Source organism: Poecilia formosa, unplaced genomic scaffold, assembly GCF_000485575.1.
Source record: "Poecilia formosa unplaced genomic scaffold, Poecilia_formosa-5.1.2 Scaffold153, whole genome shotgun sequence".
Taxonomy (NCBI): Eukaryota; Metazoa; Chordata; class Actinopteri; order Cyprinodontiformes; family Poeciliidae; genus Poecilia; species Poecilia formosa.
Window position 1 is genome coordinate 415,721 of NW_006800092.1, and position 19,774 is coordinate 435,494.

Consider the following 19,774-nt stretch of genomic DNA (forward strand, 5'->3'; position numbering starts at 1 on the left):
AATAAAGCAGTAACATAATGTCAAATAAATATATATATATATTAGGGAAAAAAAACAAAAAAGTAAAAATGATGCATCAATGAATATGTGTCTTAAATGTAAAATAAATATAAAAACACAAGCATGAACTTTACTGGAAATAAAATGAGTTAAATGAATGGAGATAATGGGTAAGTTATCGCAATTTAGCTGAAACGTCATTTAGACCTTAAAAGGTGAATAACAATGTTGGAAATAACTGAGGGCACAATACAGTAAAATACTTTATATATAATTTTAACAACAAATAAACTGTTGCAAGACGACATTTAAGTAACTGTGGCATCTGCAGAGTAAACCAGAAAGTTCGTATCTTTTTGTATGAAGTTTTGACTGGTAAGTTGTCAGAGCTTTTTCTCCACCTAGTGGTCATTTTATAAAACTACACCCTGAGTATGTCAACCTCATGCTTAAACTGAGACTAAATTTCTGTTAAAACAGCGGTGAAAACAATTAAAAATATAAACCTTTTATGCAACACAGTCGATATTTTCCAAGGAAGAATGATGTGTGTGTGTATATATATATATACATATATATCAGTTAATAGATGTGCAAATCTGGTGGATATGACAACTGTGATTACAGGAAGTGGCAGTATTACTTTTGGAAAGCATTTTATGTGTGCAAATCAATTGACTTGCAATTTTAAAAATAAAAAAATAAAAATCTGAGTTTTCAGTAAAGATTAAACTTTAATCCCACCAGGCATCTTTGGAACCAAGTGAAAACGTTTTGAGTCGAAACGCTGCAGAAAAACCTAACTAAAGCTCCAGAGTATTTGTGTTGAAGCTGCGGGCAAAAAAATGAGTCATCAGTCCAAATAATTTACCTAAACAATATTTTAATGATGTTAATCATCAGTCCATATATGTTAAGAGTGTTAACATGATTATGAGAAACAGCCTCCAACAGTGTCACAAGTGAAGTACAGTCAGAGGGAGACGATTTTAAATATCCATAGAAAGACAACACACTCAAAATAGAATTACTTCATTGAACCGTTTTTTTTTTCTTTTTTTCCTTCTGTTTTTGTCGTTTGTTCACATTAGTTACAAGACTTTAACCGGTACTGTATTTACATAGTGCAAAAGAAGAAAGAAAAACACACACACATTAGCTTTCAATTACCACATCAAAACACTTTGATGAAAGTCATCACACACACACACACACACACACACACACACACACACACACACCGTACCTTTAATTAAACCAGAAATACTTTCATTATTTCAAAGCATGAAGTATACAGACAACCCCCCGGCACACGGCCTCACATGTTGCATTTACATCCCTTAATAGTCTGATTATTGATCAGATACCATTATCAAATTGGATTCCGACTGTTCACATGTTCAAAGTATTAAATGGCTTTAAAAACAAGATGATTGCCTTTTCTTTTTTTTTTTAATACAAATCTGAATTTTGGTTTTTCTTTTTATGCCTGTATTTACAGAAATGTGTCCATAAACTTATGTTAGACTGGAAACTAATTATCTTTACTGGTGCTTGAAGTTTGGTGAATTAAAAACAAACAACAAAATAAAACTGCTTATTAAATCTGGAAGAGCTCCACTGTGATTAATTTCAGTGAAGCAGAAATTGATATCAGGGGAGCTATCAATGCGGTTCGGTTACCAGTAAACCGGTAAATTCCCAAATTTCCTAGACGGTAAAGTGGGAGTAAATCTCAAGTGTTTATAATAGAAGAGTTGTGTGGACAACAACCTCTTTCCCTTTGGGGGAAAATAAACACTTAAGAAAACAAATAAGGATCACTTTTCTTTCTTTTTGTTTTTCTTTATGAAGCACAGGTCAGGGATTTTACATTTCCAATTCATTGGAAAACCTCTAACACTTTCACACAAGGCAAGATCAATATGACAAACCATTAAATGCTTTAGTAGAACCACCGAGACAAGGTTATATTCACAAATCCTATTTTGCTTCTTAGAAGTAAAGTTATTCAAATAATCTAGATACAGAATGAGACACTCGTTGTTTAGACGTTAAAAACACTCTGTGGAGACTGATGGATGGGAGGGAGGAGCCGTTTTGGTTCCAACACAAAACCCCCCCGACACTTTTGAAGCAGATGACAAAACCGACTAGGTAGTAAATGCAAATCTCTCTATCCCTTAGTAAGCAAAATGAACGGGGGGAAAAAAAGAAAGAAAGAAAGAAACAGCGTATTTAATATACAGATAAAGCCAATGAAACAGCAAAGTAAGTCGAACGCATGAGTCTGTAAAGCGCACACACACACACAGACGAAATACATGTAGAGCTGTAAACCTCTTCAGAGCTCTGGATGAAGAAATATCCCCCAAACTCCGCATCGCTCTCAACACTTGCTCCCAGAAAAAGTCTCCGTAAAGAGTTCAGCTTCAGAGGTGAAGGGAAAAAAAACAAAAACAAAACAAAGATCAAGTTTCTCCCACACTCTGGATTCAAGTGTTGCAGGTTCTGGGTTGAAGAAGGGAGGGCGTCCTTGTCGTAGTGTGAGGGGTGGTTTGGTCTGCGAGCTGGTCAGATCCTCTGCGACGTGTGTGAATATTGGTCGACGGGTTGATTCCTGAGATAATGCTTGGTGTCAGGGGTCACACACGGAGGAGATGGAGGGATGGAGAGTGAGCGAGAGGACAGACGGGACGTGGAGAGGAAACACTGGCGTGGCTTCAGGCTGAAGCTTTCTTCACTTCCACCTGTTCTTTTTCCTCCACCTTCGGCTCCGCGACGTCCGCCGAGTCCAGGTCGTCCTCGTCACCGCTCTGCCCCCTCTCCTCTTCGTCCTCCTCCTCGTCCTCTTCCTCCTCCTCCTCTGTACTTTCCTGGCTTTTCCCAAGATGCAGGTTTTCCAGGGTCTTTGACACCCAGGAATCGATGCGACTGCTCAGGGTGGGCACTTCGACAGAAATAGGTTCTGGAGTGTAGTCTTCCTCCTCTTCGTCCTCCTCCTCCGCCTCCTCCAACATCCCAGGGACCAGGGTGGAAGTGGTGGAGGTGATTGAGGAGGTCAGCGGCCCCCTGCAGCTCCCGTCCAACGATCCCGTCTCCGTGCTCTGAGAGGCCAGCTCCAGCCGGTCGTCGGCCCGGACCTCATCTCTCTCGGTGGGACCCTGCGTTGCGGGGCCCGTCCTGGGCTGGGGGGCAGTGGAGCCTGGAGGGACGCTGCTGCTGCTGGTGGTGGTGGTGGCTGCTGACGTCTCACTGCTGTTACTCTGGGAGGCTGCGGAAGCCGCGGGGCGACACGGCTCCGTCTCTACAGGCTCCAGCGCATCTGACGATTCCATCATGCTCCTCCAATTCGTCTCTGAAGGAAAAAAATAACAATTTGTGGTTGTATTTTTTTATTATTATTCATTTAGTTTTAAACAGGAAAAGAAGAAAAGAAAAATCGGGCTTGTAATCGGTTTTACAGCGAGTTCCTGCTCTCCAGATACCCAACATCACATTAGTATACACTACACACACACACACACACACACACGATAGGTTACAAAATTTAAGAAAAGCAGCGTTTACACTATGAGCACCTAACGGTGATTACAAAAGTAGGTGTGTAGATGGGACTTTATACATAGAAAAATTGTCTATGGCTGTCACAAAATATTTAGAATCAGACATTAAACCCGACAAATCTATTAGAAAAACTGCAAATGTGTCAAACGTCAATGTAACAGTCATGTTTTTAGGATATTTCCCCTTTTCTGGGAATGAGAAGAGATGGGTCTCCAATTGTAAACGCTGCAGTAACCTCAATGTGTCAGCAGGTGGCAATAGCGTTGAGAAGCACACCAACCAATTCAAACCAAAGATGATTGAGAATGTGTTCTGCATTTTAGTATACTCTGTCCTGACCAAAAAGAAATGTTTTCTTCCTGTCACCTTGTGAAGGAACACACTTTTTTTCCTCTATTGGATTAGTTCTGGCTCTTCTGTGGGGATTTGGAAATTCAGGAGAAGCTTCATCATTTCAGCATTATTAGTCTGACAGGGTGCTCGCCTGTTTCAGATAGTTCAATTTAAATCCCTTTAAAGATTTTTTAAGACTTCTAGGAATGAAATGACACATTACCAGATCCATATGAAAATTTTAATTAAAAAAAAAATAAAAACATTTTATTGTCATCGATTCTTCACGGGAATCAAATGAAAAATAAAACTTGACTAAATTAAATTTGAGACCTCGGACGAAAATCTAGTTGTTTTTAAGACCTTTTAATTTCTTAAATTCAGATTTTTCAAATTTTAGCTGTTTTTTTTCTTCTTTTTCAAAGACATTTTAAGACCCCACGACAAACCCTGCTCTGACAGAGACTCAGATTTCCTGCAAAACTCCAAATTGTGAACAGATATCTAGCTAAAGACAAGAGCATAAAAGTAAGCATAAAATTCAAACATAACCCAAAAAGCCATGGGCCAGATATGAAACATGAGCTCACCATACTCTTTTTCATTGACCTCCGAGATGGGCTCAGAGAAAATGGAGCAGAAAGAGATGGCGGAGGCAGCTGAGTGGTTGCGTGAGTGGCCCATGTGATGTGGGACCTTCTTGTCATTTTTCAGAGCCTCCTCGGCCTGCTCCTGCTCCAGGGCAGACACCATGTCCTTGTAGGCCTTCCTCGCCTCTTCTGTCAGCGACACCAGACGATTGAATAGACCCTGAGAGAAAGAAAGAAAAAAAAAAAAGGACAGCAAATAAAAAAATAATAATCATCACAAATAATCCTGTTTCCAGGGTCTCTGAAAAAATTGTTTTAGTCCAGAATAATACTGCAAGAGAAACGTTGAGAAATTAAGGATTTTAGAGCGATAGCGATGGCCTACCTCGGCCCCAGAGTAGTTAAAAATTCCCACAACACTAACAGGCACCAGCTTGTTGACGCAGCGTCCGAGAGCTTTCCTGCCCAAGGCAAACACAAACGGGATCTCTTGCTCCCTTGCCATGGCGATCACATTATACAACGCTTCATCCAAACCACCTGCAACACATAAAACAGTTGGAACCTCAAATCGCCTCAACAACAGGGTGCAACAACACAGGGTGCAACAACACAGTAATTTGGCTCAGGAGCATTCAGTACCCATTACACTGCTGGGTTTGGAATCCCTTTGCATGCGACCAATTATTCACACACCTGGTATTAAAATTATTTCACGACTTTTCTAGTCATGATTTTTGGACTGAGAGGGAATTTCTCTCTGCAAACATCCACACTATTGCAGCTTAGCTAGCATGCAGTCACATTAAAAGGATTTACTTCTGTCAACGGAAGAAAACGACCCTCAAATTATTGACTGAATTTATCCCTTTTGCTTGAGCGTCCTACGCGTCCCGACTGTCACCTTTAGCTTGGATCTTCTCGCAGTTGGGAGAAATGATGACACACTTGATCTTGTGCAGCTTCATGTGCTTGGTGACCTCTCTGAGGCCCATGACCAGCCGACGTTTAGATTTGGCTTTGGTGGGGTCTTTCTGGTAGACCCGCTCCTGGAAGCGAACCAGCTCCTGCAGCAGCATAGTCACGCTCTCATCGATCTCCTTACTCAGGACTTGGTTACAGTACCTACAATGAGGCGGTGGGGGGGAAAGGTTATAGGTCATTGCTACGTTAGTGGTAAAGCCTGAAATAGTCACCATAAAGGACGAAGCTGCCTAAGATAATCTCAGTATTTAAGGAAAACATATAATTCAAGAGTTGATCTTTGAACTTTTTAACAAAACAAATGTTTTTCTCCAAACTGCTGCCTGGCTGCAGACCCCATTAGTGCATGAGATCACATTGCATAAGTCAGCTAAGTTTAGCGCCATCTGATCAAGTGTCGAATCCAACGTGGCGGATAAAAGCAGCAGAGTTATAAAAGGTTTCACTCTAAAGTTAGACAAATTTTCTGTCTGGTTTCCTTTTCAATGAATATCTGTTTATGGAAACATTTTGTGGCATGCCAGTCCAACTCTGCACCTGCGTGTGCTAATGAGCCGACTCGGCCAACCAAGTCCACTTCACTTCATGCTGCTTCAATCACATTTTATTGTGACGGTAACGTCGATATCTAAATGAATGCGTTATAAATGAGACGCACTCGTAAACAGGAGTTTCTAAACACAAACTCCTGGGGGTCGCATGGAAACGTTAGTTTCCACCGTGACATTTTAAACAAAAGGGTGTAACAGAGTTTTTCTTTGGAGAAACCAATCATGACCGAAAAAAAGTTTAATGCTATTTTCGTCAATATTCTGAAAACCTATAAAAATTAAACAAATAAATAGGAGCTTTATAGTACGTATTTTTGTTTTGCTACAGGTGTATCTTCACAGACACTTTAAATGGCTAATATTTGCTAAAATTTCATGTTGATTTAACATCAACTTTTGTTCATTTTTTTCTCACAATTAACAAATGTTAATTTTGTTAAACTTTTGTTTGTTAATTACCAAGATTTCTTTCTTTTTTCTTTTTTTTTTTACAATTCACAGAAGTTGTGAAAAAAGTAGCTGTCATAGTGACTCTAATAATGTGCAAATAGAAACAATAGTTGTAGACTTAAGCAAATTAGCTCTAAAATAGCTTAAGAACCATCCTCGTGCTTTTACGTCAGGTTTTCAAGCCAAACTGTGGTCGTTGTTTTGCAGCTGGTAAAGAAAGCTCACACAGCTGCTCAAAACAAAAAAACACAGCTAACTGCGTATGTTTGCTGCAATTCATTTCAGAATGAATTGCCATTTTCAGAAAGAGGAAATGCCTTCAGCCTGACGGTAAAGCACAACAGATAAAAAAAAAATGTATCTGAAATATTCATCAAAAGGTCAACATGGTGTGATGTGAGGATTCAGCGTCCTGGCAGCTGGATCTCAGAGGAGGAGCTTTGGCCACAGAGGCCTTCTGGAGACTTTAAAAGAAAAAGAAACAAGCAGCTAGAAAGCGGTGGGTTGGGACAAAGGGCCTTTAAGTGAAAGCATGGAGGAACAAAGCTGTGTTTGAGACGTCAGGCATCCAGTTTTGCTAAGCGCTAGACGTTTGTGCCACACTCTACAATTCTTTATTGTCCTTTCCCACCCATTAAAGCCACCCCACTGCTTCTCACAGCCAAGGTGTTTTTGGAGTGGGACACAGATTTTGCTGAACCAACAAATTCTGCCCGCCGCATAGTGAATATTTCCATCCATTAAAATACCAGAGGTTGCTAATAACATTTCCACGTGGGGTCGGAGCAGGGCACTCACTCTCTGAAACGCCGGCTGTGGATCTTGGTGATGGCGTTCGAAGCCATCGGGCTGCCGATCCCGGAGCTGGCAGGAGAACCCTGTGACACCGGGGTGATGCTGTATGGGGAGTTCTGGCTGGCCGGGGACAGGGAGCCGTCGCTGGGGACGCTCAAGCCGTTTTCTGTCACACAAACCACCAGCAGAAACGTTTTATTAAAAACATTTCGACTTAAAAAAAACTTAAAAAATTAAACATTACTAAAACCTCTATGCAACTTTCAAACCTATATTAAGATGAGTTTGTGGCAATAGTTGCATGTAGTTTTATAATTACTTAAAATGTGTAACATGCAAGATGTTTTACAGAACCACTTGCAAATAACGATTATTTTAATAATCAATTAAACTATCAATTATTCTGATGATTAATCAGATTTAAAGAAAGGCACATTTGAGATTTTTTTTTTAATCTAACCACTTGAGCCTTTTTTAGAGAATCTCAAAAATACACTGAAATATGCAAATGAAGTAAATTCTTCTTAAATAAGAAAAAATATTTTATAACACATCATTCCTTTACTAAATTAAAACCTATTTACAGACAAAGTTTTTTTTTGTTGTTGTTTTTATCTTAAATGCAAAATTGTATATCTTTTTGTACAATCTTAGCTTACTTGCTACTCTGACTATGTTGTTCACAATTCACAACATATTAACCACATTTTTTGGATTTCTCCAAATTATTCCTTTCTATGATTCGGTATCAACGCAGTAAAGTCTGCAGCATTTAGTCAAAGAGCAAGTTCCCACAGAACGAGAATGATCCGCGTACTGATGAGCTCACCTTCCTGGGACGCCGGCTCACGTGACAAATCATCGGTAAACTGGAGGCACTCATCTCCGTGCTCGTCAGGGCCTGCAGAGTCTTGCTCTGCACATGACTTTCCTTTCTTCCCCTCGCGCTCCTTTAAGATAATCTAGAAACGCAAAGGAGGGAAAGGAGAAGATTAATCGACGTATAATTCCGCAAGAAACAAAAACAAGGACAAACAAGGTTTTATTTCTGTCAGCAACTGCAGATTATTAAATTTAATTTGCTAACTTTTTTAAGGGCAGTAGGGCGTTTCACTTTGGGAATTTCTCTCTCCTTCCCCCTCTTTACTCGCGGCGCGGTGGAATCCAGAGCGTTGTGTGGGGCCGAGAGGGCTTGCTGGTGACCCCTCAACATGGACGGCACGCTGGTGGAGCCTGAGCTGTGGAATGGAGTGGTTGTTCCAACTGGGCAGAGGATGAGAGAGAGGGAAAAAACTCCACAAGTTATTCTAAAATAAAGGACATCATGTGGAAAACTCCAGGATTAACCTGTTGACTTTATGTGATGTTTTTATTGACGCATTTTATCCACAAGTATTTTACAAATACCTGTAAAAGACAGTGGCTTCGTATTTGTGAGCTGTCTGGCCTTCATGGCCTGCTGTTGTTTTTCCAAAGCAGCCAACATGTCTCCTAAGTCAAGCTCAACTGAGGTTTTACTCTTCTTCCCCGCTGCTTTGGTGAACGCTTCCTGCAAGAGCACATGCTAAACCAATTAGAGGTCGCAGAGGAGCAAAACAATATTATTGCACGTGCGGCGCTGTGGATCAGAATGTTTCGTCCACACCTGCAATTTCTTCTGCTCCATGCTGATTTCAGAATACTCCTGGGCAGTGGCCAGGGCAGCTGCCAGGGCCTTCTTCCTCTGACTCTTCGCCCTCTTGGGAACGGAGGTAGTGATGGGAATGGGTGTCTGCACAATGTTGATTGGAGAGTTTTCTGGTAGGTCATCCAGCTGCAAAGCATAACCATGATGATCTTAGTCAGAAACACTTTTTTTTTTTTTTTGCTACCGAGCAGAGACGTTGGGCAGCCCGAGTCCAGAGCTCTAATTTCAAAGACGACTCAAAAGCAGAAGGCTTTCTCCAACACGATGAAAAAGACTCATCAGAGGCGGTTTTGGTTGATGAGATATTTGACTGTAAACCTACAGAGATGTAGAAAGAGATTTCTCTCACCAGATTTTTAGGCAGTTTAGGTTGTGTGTGCGTCTGCGCCGGTGCAGGCTCAGGTTTGGTGCTGCGTTGGACAGATCCTCCAGCTGCAAGATCCGGAAACTCATCCTCATCCTAGAAAATGCGCGGAGGTCGTTTCAGTTTAGTTATTTTTGAAACACGGAGGGGCTGAAATGCCTTTGTCTTGCTAAAATTCACACGGAAACAGACCAATGCTTCATCTAACCTCAAAGTAAAGCGGCTCTGGAGTGAGATCCCCAACAGTGACCACTGCTGGCTGGACTATTTGCTCCGACTGGTTGGATGTTAAACGTCCCGAGTAACCATTATGGAAATCCTGGTGGGAAAACAGTAATTCAAGTAAATAAAAGGGTTTACCCATCACGACTTGTGGATCTACTCTGGTAAGGAGGGCACGATGGGGAAGGAAGTTAAGCTGACATAAAACTACAGTGATAACCTTCGTCGTTTAATTTAGATGCCGTGTAAAAACTTTACCAGTGGCAAGTTTCTCTGTTCAGGAATCTTCCTCTGATCGGCTCGGTGGAAATGGCCATTTCGGTCCCTCCAGTACTTCGGAGTGGCCTGAGATGCTACATTTACCCAGGTACCTGCTGGCAAATAAAAGAAAATGTTAAAGTACAAGAAAAATTAACATTTAGCAGTGTAGGTATTATTCCTACATTATAAAAAAAAAAAAAAAAAAAACACAAATCAGAGGGATTAAACTTACCTGTCACCACACCAGTTTCCACTCCCTAGGAAAACCGAGACATAAAATAATTTACATCTGCAGATATATGAAAATACACAGACGGCGTGAATGTAATTGTGCAAGAGTTCATTTCCTGCAGGGCTGACAGAAGTATGAATCTGATATGATGAGCATTTAAAAGGTTAAAACAATTTCAGATACAATTAAAAAAATGTTTATAAGATCCATAGGGAAAAAAAAATATTAAGCCACCTGATCTCATGGTTATCAATAGCCATTTTCTAGAATGTTTTGTTAAACATCTGCATTTTAAGGCAAATTTTAAAGTGAGATCTGCCAACGAGGATGTTTGTGTTGTCTTCTTTTGGAGATGTAACGCGTCCTAATCGCACACACTCACCTAAAACTACCTCTCTGATTTACTTAATTTAATATTTTAATAATCCAGGAGAGTTGCAGTTGTTTTCACACGTGTGCCTCAGAAGATAAACAGTTTGAAGATTTTAGTATTTTGAAGAATTTACTCCCTCCTTTACCACAGGACGCTTTAAGCACACCGTGTTAAACTTTATTAATGTTAAAGCTAACAGGCAATTTGAGTTATAGGTAAATTTAAACTGATCACAGTCACAAAAAACACAGCAACACACCAGGATGCACTGATCCGGGTTAAAGGATGGAGGTAAAAAAAGTTTTTTTTTATTTTTTTGTCTTCGGCCAAGCACAGAAAACTCAACATACCATCGGTGTAGCGGTGTTCTCTGGAGCTCGCTGTGCCACTCCAGTGGCCTGGTTGTGTTTGGGACTACAGTAGCCGCTGTCGCTGTCAATATCTGCCTCGCTGGCGCCCTGCTCGTTGTAGCCTTCAGCCGGGTGAGAAGCCCGTCTTCTCTTTGTTCGGTTTTTCCACATCTGTGGACTGACCTGCTCAGAGGCACAACGCCCCGTCGCTTCACCTGGGAAGTCTGAGGTGGGCGAGAAAAAAAAAAGAAAAAGATAAGCCTGTATTTTTCATTAAGAGACACAGACCCTGAAGACCTAGTCCAACTAAACAAACACTAAGAATGATTAACATTAATGGGGTTTGTGCACTTTTCCCCCCAGAGTAAAATGCAAGCACTTTTCAAGGTAGCTTTCAAACTTTTACACCACAACAGACAGGTTCAATTCACTGATATAGGATATAATTTATTACTTTTATTAATACAATCTTGTGATAGTATTCTATAATGCATGGACATGGTAAACAAAAGTCTCTCACACACCCTATACACTTGACTGGACCAAGAACAAAACACAAACTTAGCAAAAAATAAAAAATAAAAAAATGAATAATATTGCTTAATGAAATGTAATATAAGCCAAACTTTATTTCAATTACACAGATCAATAAGTCATTGAGCAATTAGGAATAATAAATACTTATTACACTGAAATAATCCTAACAAATAGTGTCAAATTTTAACCTTCCTGTTAAAATTAAATGCTAAGAAAGAAGTAACAAAAAGATATCTGAAAATATTTCTAGCATTTAGCAGACTGGAATAATTTTTGGTAATTCTCTAAACAAGAGAGAAAAAAATGGTTGTGTCCTTTCATTGGGTGTATGAAAATTTCCATTGTAAATAAAGTTTTCTAAATTTAGGCTTTTAATTAAATGTTAGATTGCACTTCTCAAGCCCTTTCAAGGACTTGATTTACACAGAAACCAAGCACTTTCCAAACCTTGAAAACACCCAATTGAATTTCAAGCATTTTCAACGATTTCTGGCACCCATACAAACCCTGCATTCAGAAAACCCCAGCTAAGATAAGCTATTCACATAAGGTCACTCTCCCAGCAGAGACTCGGTTGGTGACATCATGTGCTGCACACATGTTCCCATCTCACACTGGAATCTCAGCATTCCAGTTCTTCTAAAGGTTAAGCCGAAGCATCGTCAACATCGACAATAACAGTAAGAGCGGTGCCAGACACCGCTCTTACTGTTATTGTGTCCTTAGCAGCCGACAGGAAAAGCACTTTGTCATGACGTAAAAAGCAGAAATCTTTTAATAACCCCGGAATGTGGTCATCGCACGCTTCAGTCAGCAAGAGGACTGAAGACTAATCCTGGGCTCACATGAGATTTTCATGCACAGCATGATAACCATCAGGAAAAATATGACACAGGTAAATCAAGCCTTTATAAGCTGGTTATAAATTCTGGTTATCTGCTTGTGTAGCCAGCTTAGATTTAGCTGCTTAACAAATAAGTCACGTGAACTTTAGCTTTACATAAACTTTAATAAACAGTTATGGGCAGTGCTCCTTTAATTACCACCCAGTGACTGCCTGTGTAGGCCTGTCACGATAACAAATTTTGCTGAGCGATTAATTGTCTAAAAAATTATTGCGATAAACAATAATATTGTTTTGAGACCTTTTGACACTGATTTAATGGAAATGACTGCATGCTATTTCCTGCCATAGATACACTTTATTTTCAAAAGACCACATAACACTGGAACTGATAAACTAAAACAAAACAACCAAAAACAAAAATAAAATGGATTCTCAGTCTCCATTAACAAAAAACGTACTTTAATAAAAACTAAACAACATAAAGCCTAAGTGAAAATAAATACGGCATTCAACCAAAGAGTGCAGATTATGAAGTCTGTAAACTGTATTGGCCTTCAGTAATCACTAGATTTAAATAGAGAAGACGGGCACATCTGACTACCTAATGCAGTAGTTCATACTACACGATTTTCCCCCCCTATTTTCTCCTTATCACAATCTTAGATCGTTGGCCGATCTAAGATTGTCGCTGGTGATTTCGTAACCGATCATCCCGTAGTGTGATGTAGATCGTCGTGGCCGCTCCGATCTAAATACGGGGTTTTCTCCAACTGGGAGCTTAACGCTGAATGTATCAGGTAGCCAATCAGAAAGCGCGGATTCTCCTCCGTGCTTTCTGAGGGGAAAGTCCAGCGGACATCGGAGATGATATGTGGAAACAACATTAATGTTTATTCAACGTTTCGTGCAAAGAATATAGAAATGACAAGGGGAGGAGTTGGAGCCAAATTGCTACCGCAGTTGATAAACCTGGTAAGTTTTCAGCTGTTCTTCGTTAACGTGACATAAATAGGTTATAATGATTTTCATTCAGTCAGGACTTTACGCTGACTCTAGCCACATGCATCACAGGTAGATTCTAGTAAAACATTGATTAATGCCTGATTTTAAAATTAGTTAACTGGACTTGTAGCCATTATTTTGTGCCCATGTGGCTGGACACCACACGGCACGACGAACCCGATCGAACCGTAATACCTAGAATTTCTGTCGGCTAATGATGGTCTCTCAGGTTTTGAAAATGGGCCGACAACTCTTACTGTGCGCTGGACATTACACTAAGGAAATAGAAGGGAGGGTCAGTGCAGAGCACCGGAGCTCAGCCTTTTTCATTCAGTGTCATCAACAGAAAGAAAAAACGGCAGGAAGAGACGATAAAGCCGATAATTAAAATGAGGTCGATAGGTTTAATTTATCATGCGATTAATTGATTTATCGTTTAGACAGGCCTATGCCTGTGTTTCCAAACAGCTGAATTAGTCATTTTTCCTCACCAAGGGAAATGTGTAATCCCTCCTTCTGCCAGCTGACAGGTAGTGCACAGCAACAGTCTGCATTCTGGACTGAAATGGACTTTGTGTGTACTGGACGACATAATTCGGGGTAGGATTTAATAAGCATTTGCTTCTCCCTACTCCCTTTTGAACCAGATTTGATTATTTTGTACGTTTGATTATTTGTGTTTTCTCCTCATTTTATTTCTCTGTTATTTTACATGTTTGAAATAAATAAAGAGAGGGTGAGGTGGAGCTACATCACGACGTGATGTGTCCAACCAACATCTCTGCTGCATTAGTGATATTCAAACTAACTTTTACAGCAAAGCCTCCAAAACATAAAAGCAGTTGTATTCTAAAATAAGCGTCATAATTGTCGTATTGTTCTTACCGGTCTGTTGAGCTGCGTCCACCAACATAACAGTCTTGGTCCGACCGTCAGGTGTTAATGTGCACACCTCCTTTTGCACGGCAACGTTTCTAGTTGGGGGCCGACGACCTCTTGGAGGCTGGCAAACGCCTAAATGCGGCTGCTGGAGGAAGTGGAAAAAACAGATGTTAGCCGTCCGTTAAAGCTACAACGAAACGGCCTCGATGCAGCAGCAGAGTGAGTGGAAAAACCGTGTTGAAGCTCCACACCTTAGTAAGAACATTCGATCGGGGAATGCCTCTCCCTCTCTGGCCGGCCATACCATACGTAGGCCCCAGCTGCAGAGGCCTTTCACTGACATCCGCTGACACGGGACTGACCACCCCGGCTTGCACTGGACCGGCGTACGTCCCAGGGAAGGGCTGGTAGAAGCCCATCACAGGAGGGCACGGCGCAGGCATGATCTGGTAGTAAGCGTAGTCGTTTGAGACGGGAGGCTGTGGGGAAGACAAGATGGGGTAGGCCAGGTATGGACCTCCAGGGCTGGGGTTAGGCTGCGGCCAGCGCAGCTCCCCTCCATTGTACATAGGATGTTGCCTGTAAAGAAGCAGACAGTGAATGTCCCGGTTGGTGATTTCACTAAACACGCAAAACTGAATTAACTCAAGTCCAGGCTGAACAAGGCCCAGATTCCTTTAGCCAGAGCAGTTTAACATGCATGATGTTTTTATGTTTGGTTTGCTCCAAGCATGCAACACAGTAAAGGAAAATGCTGATAAAGATCAACGTGACATTTCCACAGCCTCTGTCTACTATAGTGGGCATTTCCTTGCATTCAAATAGTGGGAAAGGAAACAAAGAAACGGATGCGTGCAGGATACAGACGATCACTGCGGACAAAGGAAGAGTCGATGGAAACATTACAGTTTACTTTGGCTCAAAATAAACACCAAAACTGGTGAGGCGTCCAGTTCTAATTGGAGAACAGAGGAATCTGGTGTTTCTGACAAAGTATGATGTCTAAAAAAATATGACAATAATTCAGTTGTGAAACATAACATGGGGGACACAATGTTCTGCTTTCAGCAAACCACATTGTGAGAAAACATGAAATCAAATTGTCTTAGGTCAGCCATTTTAGGGCTTATAGAGTTTGATTAAAATGAAATACACGTTCTGGTGCTTTTTCACCCCTCCACAGTGAAAACGGCGCGGTACCTGTTGGGTTGGTTTTCTTGGACGAAAGGGTAGCAGGTGATGAGGTAGCTGGGTATGGGTGCAGCCTCCACCCCTCCGCCGCCTCCTCCTATACCGACGCCTCCTCCTCCTCCTCCGCCGCCGCCGCCCGCCTCGCCGGAGAGACTCATGCTGACCAGTGATCCTTCAAAACCTTTCCTCTGTGGGATAAATGGTTCCACTTCAGGTGAAAGCTTCACATCCTGCACAGACGCAAACGAGCAACCGTTACTGCCGCACGGTGTGCGAAGTCGCGCAATCGCGGCTGCCAAGATGCATCTTGAGAAACAAACAGCTGTAAACGGCAGAGATCGGCTCGTCAAGCTGCTGCCGGGATATCGGCAAACGGCTTGGAGAGGAGGGATCTTTTTCGTGGCAGCTCCCGACTCTAGAGAGGTTATGGCCTCCCGTCACATTTGCCCGTCATGGGCTAAAGTAATAAGCCTCGACAACAAAAAGGTGAACAGCTAATTTACAGTGCTGGGCAAAAGTCTGAAGGCAGCCTGCAAATATTTACACTTGGACTTATTTAATCCAAGTGTAAAGTTCTTTCAAAGCTGGGTCGAGCATTAGATTCCCAAACTTTCTGGCAGAATTTCAAAGTTCTCAGTCCTTGATTTTTTTTTTTTAATCATTATAGTTAAATAAAATACATATTTTGTATTTTTTAAATAAATATACAAATAATCATTACTGTCATTACTAAAAGACCATCAATCCAGATATTACTAACATTGGTGGCAAAAGAAACAAAAATGTGTTAAAAATGATTTGATCTTATTTGATAGTGGATCAAATTATCACTATATTAATTTATATCTATCAAAACTGATCAGTGGTGAGAAAATTATCAATTCAGTTTATAAAAAAACTTTTAAAAAATTGAAAATATTATGAACAAAAGTAACTAAGGAAAATCTTTAAAACCCCACGAAGAAATTTGAAGGACCCTACAGAACTAGGCTCCTTTAACATTTGGATTAAATAAAATGAAGAAATACAAACGCTGCTCTGTCATTAATATACGTTTGTAGTCTGTCGTTAAAATTATTTTAGAGATAAGTTGTTTTTCCAAAGTCAGCTTACATGATAACACTGCACATCAGAGACAATAAGTCCCCGGACCTTTAGGTTTATAACTTTAGTGTGTTGACCTGATCACAGCTGGAGGCATATTTACTCTTAGCGATGCTGTCACTTTACAACCCTGCTTGTCATTAACCATAAAAAAGTCACATGATACAAGGGTCACAATTTATTTTTTCCATTATGACATAATACTTTTTTTTCCCCATGACGCATCACTGACAAAACTTCAAACCAAAACTAAAAACAATGCCTAAAAGCATCTGACAGGAGGAAATTCTGGCTTTAATCAGAGCAAACTATTCTTAGAAAACTCTTAGCCAACCTACATTAATCACATCTACTTTTTTTCCACAGAAAAAGTAGATTATCATTTTATTAGAAGTGAATGAAATACTCTCTAATCTCTATAATACAACACCAAGACAGTGATAAATGCCAACTCTGTAATCATTTTCTTTCCCCTCAGAATCATAAGACTCTGTTTTAGACTGACGTGCTAACTCCGACATGACGTCGTCTTTGTTGTAAAAAGTTAATGACTGCTCACAGCAAGAAAAAAAGATAAATACTTTGAATGCTCTTCTTAATTATAGCTGTTACTTAGAAAACGGAATCAGCCAATGACAACATTGGCAGGTCGAAGCTTTATATTAAGAACAAACGCTGGGAAAATGGGCCACACATTTCTGATTGATGCATTGCTACATTATGACTAAGGGTCCTAAAAGCGAATTACCTCGTTAAGAGAAGTTGGTTTGCTTTATTTCTGTAATTATTTTTAAACTCGCAAAATAAAGCGAAGAACAAGAAGAAGAAAGAAAAAAAACATCTAATTATGCCAACTAATCATTGCCTTCGCCAGCGAGGCGAAAAAAAACATCAATCCAGATTTTAGTAACCTTAGTTGGAAAATGAGCTGAGTTTTTTTCTCCTTAATCTTTTTAATTAATTTTTATTATTTGTTCCTTTTATCCTTGGAACATTTTCTCTCTGAGCGCTCTAGTTAATGACAAGCCTTTAAACAGACGTTACAAAGTATTCACCTGATCCGAAAATCAATGGTTTTGACATCTGGAAGCATCGTTTGTTATCTCCCAACACCCTTTGCTCTACATCATGGTGGCACTTGTTGTCAAACTGTAATTTGCCATTTCGCAAAGAAAGAAGAGGTGACAGGGTTCAGCGTACAAAGATGTCCCCTTTCTCTGAAACCGTGGTTGTGGTGGATGAATGGAGTTTCAGTGCAGCCACTGGATGTTGCACAGACAACTATTGTCTCCCACTGTTGGTGTTTGTGGGTGGTTTCTTCACTTTCCCCTTAGGTGACTCTGAGACCTCAACCCGTCCAGCGAAGATAGAAGTCTACCAGATCACCCAGAAGGGCCAAATTACGTTTAAAAACTGAGATTTCTTTTTTTTTTTTTTTAAGCTTCTCAAACCCAACACAGCAGTAATAGTCTTCAAATCCAAAGTATTTAGCAGTGCAGTAGCTCTGGACTTGTGCGATCTTACACTGTTGCTGATAGTGTGCCGCTATAGGATTAAGTGTGAGAGGATAAGGCAGGCACTGCATCACAGGATTAGCTAATTATCCAAAAGGACACAACATGGACTTCTCATTTTAATTCTGAAAAAAAAAAAATAAATAAAACACAGGGCATACATAGACAAGCATGACCATAGACAGATATGTGGAGGAAAAACCAGAGGATTCATCTTTCCGTTCAACCATGGGTGGATCAGTACGTATGTGTTAGATAGAGGGAGGGTCGCTGAGAAAAGCTGCGATTGTTAAAAAGGACAATGAGGTCAGACCCAGATGTGCATCCGTTTGGGATGACAGAACCAAGCTAAAACGACCGGGCGTCTCTGATCTCACCAGCTTCTGTTTGTCCAAGCATTCATCCTGAAACCATGGGAGAGTATCTGATTTTACACTGAAATTGAGTTATGTGTGTGCAACACAGCGTACTACAGCTATGTAGACAGTTTTTTTATTTTTTTTTATTTATTACAAAAAGAGCTGACACCTATCATGGCATTGTAACAGCAGTTAGGTTTTTAGGGCAGGATTAAATATAAAATAAAGTAGATTACTTCCTTAAGTGCTTAAATCACCTAGTGCCACAGTATCTATGAGTCCTGTTTGCTTCTTGTAATCCAGGCTGCTTTCTAAGATCCTTGCGCCACAGGTTATTAGGGTTTGGAGATTAAAACTCTACATGTCATTACTGTTATTGGTGTTGTTTTAACAAATCTGAGAATCCTTAATCCTAATGTCTGCAGACAACGTCAGAGGTACTAATGTGTTTACTGCTTAATTCACTCAAGTCAGCCATTTATGTAAGACGTGAAAGTTCATTTAGCACGACTCGTTCGACCAGCTGTGAGTCATGCAACACTGCTATGTAAGGATTTTAGTGGCAGGTTAAATTGAAGGTTTGGCTTTTAAACAGGGAGGAAAAAATCCGATCGCAACCAAAGTGAACTTTCTGCATAGCTGAGAACTGCAAAGGAATGACAGACATGCAGAAGAACCAGACATTCCTCTCCTGATGGTCCACGCACTGAAACGTCTCCGCCTCTCTTGACAACAACACTCATGCATACACTCCTTTCTGACAGAAACCTTCCAGATCTGATCTGTCTACATCCAAAAACTGATACAAAAGCGAAGCAAAAAAAAAATAAATAAGTATATATAACGAGGTTACACCAAGAGGCAACCGCGTCTTATGACAGCTTAGAGATATTAAGTTAGCTTCTGCTAGCCAACAACGCTAGCCTGCAACCACGGCGGAATAAAACGCAATGGAATGCGGTTATAATTATTTATGGTAGTTTGGTGACATAAACCAAGCACAAACACAGTGGCTAAATAATAATACGGCGTTGCGGGTTCGTAAGATACCATTAATGCTGTTTTTAGGTTAGCTTATTTAGCTGTCGCCTGTCTCAGAAAACACCAAAGCCTATCTCTCGGCTAGTATCGAATAAGATTCAAGAGGGCATTTGAACGCAACAAAAAGTGACGACGCAGTTGTTGTTATTAACAACAGTGGTTGTTTTTTGGGCAACTGCAAAAAAGTCAAAATTTCGGCCTCGATAACCCAAACTAACGTTGCCCCGTTTCTTTCCACAGGCTAAAGCGTTAGCTGAACCCATCAAAAACAGAGCAAAATAAACCGTACCTTAATGTCACCAGCGTCCATGTCAGTCACCGACTCCGCCACAGATCGTCATTGATCACTATGTGGACACTGTCAGGACGGAGCCCATTTTAGTTTCTTCATTGTAAATAATATCAACCACAAAAGCCTAAGAGCGACTCGCTGTTCACACGAGCTCCACCGTTAACTGTTGCTGCTGCGTCAGCTGCGAGCGTGAAGCGCTGTCTCTGGCTACAAAGGGAAAACTGCTGTCGATGAGGAAATGGGAGG

General features: G+C 40.6%; 1 protein-coding gene across 4 annotated transcripts; it reads right to left on the minus strand.

Annotated features, from left to right (window-relative positions):
- Window positions 1-866: 866 nt before the first annotated feature.
- On the minus strand, window positions 867-19,774 carry secisbp2l (SECIS binding protein 2-like). 4 transcript variants are annotated; one of them, XM_007563933.2, is made up of 18 exons: window positions 19,526-19,774; window positions 15,228-15,448; window positions 14,279-14,606; window positions 14,031-14,169; window positions 10,760-10,983; window positions 10,037-10,061; window positions 9,802-9,917; window positions 9,530-9,640; window positions 9,307-9,417; window positions 8,916-9,083; window positions 8,678-8,819; window positions 8,358-8,533; window positions 8,100-8,232; window positions 7,274-7,436; window positions 5,395-5,615; window positions 4,876-5,030; window positions 4,491-4,710; window positions 867-3,358 (listed from the first exon to the last, which is right to left on the minus strand). In XM_007563933.2, the coding sequence occupies exons 1-18, from the start codon at window positions 19,544-19,546 to the stop codon at window positions 2,724-2,726; spliced, it is 3,309 nt and encodes a 1,102-aa protein (XP_007563995.1). In that variant the 5' UTR covers window positions 19,547-19,774; the 3' UTR covers window positions 867-2,723. The 4 variants fall into 4 exon arrangements, with proteins under 4 accessions (XP_007563995.1, XP_007563996.1, XP_007563997.1 ...); XM_007563934.2 differs by having other exon boundaries at window positions 9,802-9,914; window positions 14,031-14,172; XM_007563935.2 differs by having other exon boundaries at window positions 14,031-14,172; window positions 15,228-15,406; window positions 19,526-19,773.

Bases quoted from the DNA above. Each gene is read 5' to 3' on its own strand.
- secisbp2l (XM_007563932.2), bottom strand. From the start codon at position 19,546: ATGGACGCTGGTGACATTAAG. The intron at 4,711-4,875 runs GTAGGCCATCGC...TCTTTCTCTCAG, and splicing joins TTAACTACTCTGGGGCCGAG to GGTCTATTCAATCGTCTGGT. The intron at 3,359-4,490 runs GTGAGCTCATGT...TTTTTCCTTCAG, and splicing joins GGTCAATGAAAAAGAGTATG to AGACGAATTGGAGGAGCATG.